The following is a 6,265-nucleotide window of genomic DNA, read 5'->3' as shown; positions in this document are numbered from 1 at the left end:
TTAACTGTAATATCATTCCTGAAAGGTCAAATTTATTTTGTGCAAGATTACTGAGATATTGTTGTATTAAAGACTGTAGGTGGTAGTGGAGGCAAGGACATACAAATCTGAATGATTACTAGCCCTGGTAGCTCACCTGCAGCAGCCTGGGTTTGATTCCAACCTGTGCTGCGTGTCATCCCAGATTTCCTGTCCATCTTCAACTGTCTCTGCCAATTAAAGATGAAAAAGCCCCTTCCAAAAACAGGTTTGTGTATTATTATTATTATTATTATTATTATTATTATTATTATTAGTTACTGGGTCATGATTTCTGAGAAAAGACAGGGTGAACTGAGTTAGTAATTATATATCGATCTATCTTTGTTAAAAATAAGTCAGGTCATACATTTGATACCCTTGTCAATCCTTCCACTCCATAAAATTACTTACTATTAAAGCTGTAGCAATGAATGTAGTACTTTCTCCCATTATGGCTGCATGTGGTATATTTGTAACAATATTGGGCAGACAGGCTTCCAGAACTGTAAGGATTTAAGGCTTTATTTAAAACATATGATTTTCTTTCCGAACCATACAACAGTGGACTGTTTTACAATGAGAGTCATTGCAATAAATACAGTTTGGGAATACAAGGGGAACAATATGAATATATACGTCACGTGACAGTACAAAGAAGCCTAGCTGTAAAATAGAGTCAGCTTGGGTTCGGTCACCTGCACTATCTGAACAGCTGTCATCATTATAAAGAAAACATTCTAGTGATTAAATGTAGTAAAAAACATTAAGAAATACCGGTATCACAAAGTGTGGCTGGGTGTATGAATACAACACTGCGGGGAGACTGTGGAAGACATGATGTAACATCTGCACTTTGTCCAGGAAAACAAACATACTGACAGACACCTAGTGAGTTATCACTACTTCAGTGTTCCATTATTAAGACATCTTTTAAAAAGTGGGTATTAAAAATAATATTTTTAAGCTTAAAAAAAAACATTTCATCACTGTATCTCATTATTCTATGCTACTACAACTTCTTACAACCTTTGTTGCTCGGATCAGAGTCTAGGTGAAGAAGGAAAGCACTCAAGGCAACGTTTTTAGAGAAGAAAAAGACTAGTCAGGATAGCAAAAGATTTGCTCTGTTGTGTAGTTGATAAAATACACTCGTTAATACTGCTCTGGAGGTGGACGTCTCCACTAATAGTCAATGCCCTGATCATTGTAATGGGAGCTGTAGTCGTCATGGTAACCTCCGTGGTACTCATCCTCCTGGAACTCAGCCTGATAGTCACTGTCGCTGATCTCCGAGCCGTTGGTGCCGGTGCCCTGGCTTCCGTTAGTGTGGATGACAGGCTCTGTCGGCGGGGCACAGTATTTGGGGTCGTACACCTGTCGGCCCAGACCATACACACTCATGCCCCTCTGAGACGCCACCTTGTTGGTGCCCATCTGGAGGGAGATGGTGGAGTTGTCCAGCGGCTGCTGTGCAACCTTCTGATCGAAGATGTCCCTGCGGGTACCGGGAGCTGACATGCCCGCCTGCAGGAAGCCACAACGTAGCAGAAACTTTACAACATGATAAAGGTGGTACATATATTGAATGCTCTGTTCTGATTGGACAGATTCTTGTGCATAAATGCATTTTTATAAAGTTCACACGATGCATTAGGGCTGTGTATTGGTAAGAATCTGGCAATACGATACATGTTGTGATACAGAAGTTAAGATTCAATATGTTGCGATACTGTCTTTTAAATCGAATTTTAGGAAAACTAAAGACTAGAAGAATGCACAATATATATACATATGCATAAAATGAATTGATTTCTGAACTTACCAGACTGTTCTACTATTTGCCTTTATCCATTCAGTCATTATGTCCACATTACTGATGATTAATTATCAAAAATCTCATTGTGTAAATATTTTGTGTAAGCACCAATAGTCATTCATAAAATATTGTTGAAATATCAATATTGGGGTAATTGGTCCAAAATATTGTTATATTTTATTTTGTCAATATTGCCCAACTCTGTGTAGGTAAGAAATGTTCCAGGATATGGCTTTATCATTTCAACATGGAAACTAAACAGTGTGAACATTGTCGCTAAGCTATATCAGGCTTCGGACAGAAAGAAAATATTTAGTTAGTCATATTAAGTTTTAAATAGCTGGTTTTGGTCTCTTCTAGGGGATTTGTTGAAAATAAAAAGGTCCAATAAGAGCAGCACTAAAAGAGGAGAAGGTTTTAACCTGGCTGGCTCCTTTGTTGGTTCCCATCTGCAGGCTGATGGTGGTCTGGTCATAGGGTTTGTCAGTCTGAGTCTTTGGATCATATAGATGTCTTCTGGTTCCATATGCAGTCATTCCAGCCTGACTCGCACACTTATTTGTCCCCATCTGAGGACAAAAGGCTAGCTATAGCATCTCAGTACATCCAATCACATCAGTCTATCTTGTTTAAAAGAACCATCCACGTTTTTAAAAGGTCCAGTTTGTAGGGTTTAATGACATCTAGCAGTGAGGTCGAGTGAGAGTGTAAACTGAATACCCCTCACCTCACCCTCCACTTCCAAGCATGTAAGAGAACCTACGGTGACTGCGACTAGTGTTGGGAATTGTTTGGATTATTTTTGTTTTTTTCAAACCGGTGCTTAGGTGATACTTTTAAAACGGTACTGGTGCCTAAACAGTGCCTGAACACACTATGATTGATGATTGATTGCACACATGCAGTAATGCCTCTGTACCAAAGGGTAACTGCTTCAGTAGACAGCTTCAACATCTGCATTGTAATTCGGTCTGGCCATATTCAAATCGTGTTTCAGTACCCAACCCTAGCAGCAACAGTACGAAGCACTTACTCATTGGTCATAGGGGCTGCTGTGGCTCAAGAGGTAGAGCAGGTTGTATGCTAATCAGAAAGTTTGGCAATTCGATCCTTATCTCATCCGGCTGCCAAGTGTCCTTGGGCAAGATACTGAACCCCAACTTGCTCCTAATGCTGTGTCATCAGTGTGTGAATGTGTGTGAATGGTTGAATGTGGCATGTAGTGTAAAAGCGCTTTGAGTGGTCGGAAAAAGAGAAAGAAAGGAAAGAAAGGAGCTATACAAGTACAGGTCCATTTACCATTTACCATTTACCAAAATAAACCTGCCAGAGATGAAATTTTAACAGGTCCATTTACCATTTACCATCATAGTTACCTGCAGTCCAATGACACACTGACCAGCTTTGATCTTCTCATCGTCAAAATGTCGAGCTTGTTTGTTAGCGTACTTCACCCCAATATCAATCTTTGTGTCCATACCTTTGGTCTTTGCCTAATAGAGAGGACATACTGGTCAAAGAACTGATGTGACATTTGATGTATTTCCTGTAACAACAGAAAATGTTTTCCTCGGCAGACAATGAGCCTCTGTACTGTGTGTTCACTCACCATGCTGGCCAGTGCGAGCAGTGTGGTCTGGACTTGAGTCATGTTCCCATTTTCAAACAGGTCATTAGCCTCAAAGATGTCATTGGGCTTTAGGCCATAGGCCAGGATAGCTTTGATGAAATTCCCAAGGTTTTCCAGCTGTAGAGCAACAGAGAAAAAAAAGGGGGAAAAAAAGGAGATATGGGGGTTGGGGCAGGGAGGAAGTAACAGAACAGAAGCAGGAGGAAGCAATAAGAGCACAAATAATACTGTTAATAAAAAGCTTCATGAATGAGCTGACATGCTGGTACAAGTCTGAATGTGCTTTTCATCTTGCTGACTTCTGAGCAGCTTTCTCTTTTTGTTATGAGCAAACAATGTGAGACCCCTGCTGAGAACAGGTCTTACCTTGTGCCAGTTCAGTTGTGAAAGGTTGATTTTCTTTACTGAACCAGGGTGCAGCTTATTAATCAGTCTGAGAGAGCAAGGAAACAACACGTTTTAACAACACATCATGTGATCTGTTAACTACTGAGGATATGTTTTAGTTATTTAAGTTCTGCCATCACAGACAGTAGACTGGTTGCAAAATTTTGCCATGTTAGCATCTGATCATTATAGCATTGACTACAGAGTTCAGTACACACACACACACACACAACACACACACACACACACAGACACACAGACAGACACACACACAGAGGTATTTTTGTCTTCAAAATTAATATATTGATAGGGGAGACAGAAAAGTAGTTTGCAAGCTGGTTAACCCTCTTTTTGGACATCCCAAGTGCCAAAGCTCTGACAAGCAACCTGTGACTATAGGGCTGGGTATCGTTTGAACTGTTTCAGTACTGATACCTTGACTTCAATATCAGTTCCTTAACAATACTTTTTTTGATACAAAATTTATAAAATTCATTTAAACAAAAGAAAATTACATTACACAACACAGTACAATTAGATCTGGGAAATGAAACTGAATATCTGTACATTAGTGGGCTATATAAAAAATATAGTCCAGTATAAATAGTAACATTAGAAAGCTTGCTGCATGCTTACTAGTGGGTTGATGATGATATTTACTCCTTAGATTTTAAGATTTGATGCTAAATAAGACCAAGTAGTCTGCACCTATAACCCAGATCTGGTACTGAGTGGTGGAGTGCTTGGTATTTAGGCTTGCTCTAAGCTGAAGTCAAAGGTGCAGACCACATCTAAAACCATCACTGACTTACACTATTCACTGACCACTATAACATCAGATGTATTGGCAGACAGGTGTGAAAAAATGCCCTATAAAAGAGATGAACATGTATGTTTGACAGGAACACTTGTACACTGTCACTGTCACTGACGTGCTGCATGCAATCCTTTGTAAACATAACAAGGTGTGTGACATCGCTTCAGTCACCTGTTCCTGAGTGTGATGCAAACAATGAGCGACCTGAATAGCAGAACACCAGACAGAAAGGTTGAGTCTGGTGGGAGGGGCTTGTAGTCTGGCTTGTACTGTCAATATCACAATGTCCCTTATTGAGACAGGCAGAGTAATCAGCAAGAGGGAGGACATGCAAGTTTTAGTCTTAGTTCAGTGTTGCAAACACACAGACACACACACACACAAATGACTTACTCGCAGAGGATGACTCCATCCTTCAAGCCTTTCTGGAAGTTCTCTCCAATAGACATTCCCGTCACCTCCTCAATCCAGAAGCGGAGCTCCTCCTCCTTTTGTGTATCATATTTCTGAGCAATCTGAAAGATAAAACATCATGTTAAGTCTGGATTCCAAATAATCTATAAATATTAAAAATAGTAGGCCCTTTTGCCAGTCAGTAGGTCCATGATGTGAATTTTAGGTTCTTTAAGCCCCAGAAATCCTTTGATGTTCCTAAGTAGAATTATGTATTTTTATACTCCTGTTCTGTCTTTCATCAAGTGATGACAAGTGATGAGGAGTAAGACTAAGTCTGAATTAATGTTTTTTGTTTTTATCTGCCAGTCCAGTAGTAGAAATGTATCATATTTATTAATAGATGATAGAAAGTCCAGAAAACTACAACAGTGATAAAGTGATACTTGATAAAGTGATGGATGACAGAGATAAAAGCTGCTTTCACAGCCACCCAGGTATTTCTTGTAAGCCATGCTTCCTCCAAGCAGTCTAGTCCAGTTATTTTTTCAGCCATTAGAATGGCTATTTTTGCATTGCCATTGGCCAAACTTGACTCCTTTTTTCCCCTTTTCTTCGTTACCCCTGTGCTAAGGTTCCAAGCAAAAAGCTAATTGGTTAGACGATTGAGTTAAAATGCTGATTGGTCAAAGAGAATGGGAGCAACCAGAGTTGTCTCGTAGTCTGCGCTCTGACGTAGAATACCTCCTATAGGTACTCTAAAACCTTACTGCGATGTTCTCTGCAAAGTCTAGACTTTCCTTTATGTAAGTGTTGGTTATGCAGGGGTATTGCAGTTTGGAATGCATGTGGTGAACTTTAAGAACAGTGTGATAAGACTCATAGGAACCTATCTATAGTACAAAGTGAGGGTGCAAGTGTATGGCAGGAACATTTTAATTTAATGAACACTTGAACACCTTCAATGATGAGCAATAACCAATAACTAACAGCAGTTATTGTCAGACGACCATATCATACTAGTATGTTTCCTTATGTATCTGTAAAAACACGTAACTCTGAAAACACAAGATAAAGTGTGTAATATGTCAACAGTCTTCTGGTCAAATTCAGCATCAATATAATCCAGAAAGATAAACTGCATTCTCTACAAACATTTTGTGCCTCAACTTGCTCAGCCTCTGTTGGTTAGCTGCACTTT

At 39.6% G+C, this 6,265-nt stretch overlaps 1 protein-coding gene across 1 annotated transcript in view; it reads right to left on the bottom strand.

Annotated features, from left to right (window-relative positions):
• Positions 1 to 516: 516 nt before the first annotated feature.
• Positions 517 to 6,265, bottom strand: part of cnn3a (calponin 3, acidic a) — a 21,230-nt gene continuing 15,481 nt past the window's right edge. The window contains exons 2-7 of the mRNA XM_035655283.1: positions 5,065 to 5,186; positions 3,834 to 3,900; positions 3,447 to 3,584; positions 3,214 to 3,330; positions 2,260 to 2,406; positions 517 to 1,545 (exon numbers count right to left, since the gene is read on the bottom strand). Coding sequence (XP_035511176.1) covers positions 1,204 to 1,545; positions 2,260 to 2,406; positions 3,214 to 3,330; positions 3,447 to 3,584; positions 3,834 to 3,900; positions 5,065 to 5,186 — 933 coding nt within the window. The 3' untranslated portion in view covers positions 517 to 1,203. The remainder of the gene's footprint in view (positions 1,546 to 2,259; positions 2,407 to 3,213; positions 3,331 to 3,446; positions 3,585 to 3,833; positions 3,901 to 5,064; positions 5,187 to 6,265) is intronic.

The sequence above is a fragment of the Morone saxatilis genome, unplaced genomic scaffold, assembly GCF_004916995.1.
Source record: "Morone saxatilis isolate NCDOM2014 unplaced genomic scaffold, NCSU_SB_2.0 Contig0, whole genome shotgun sequence".
NCBI lineage: Eukaryota > Metazoa > Chordata > Actinopteri > Moronidae > Morone > Morone saxatilis.
Note: the sequence above shows the minus strand (reverse complement) of the source record. Positions and strands in the feature narration are given on the sequence as shown.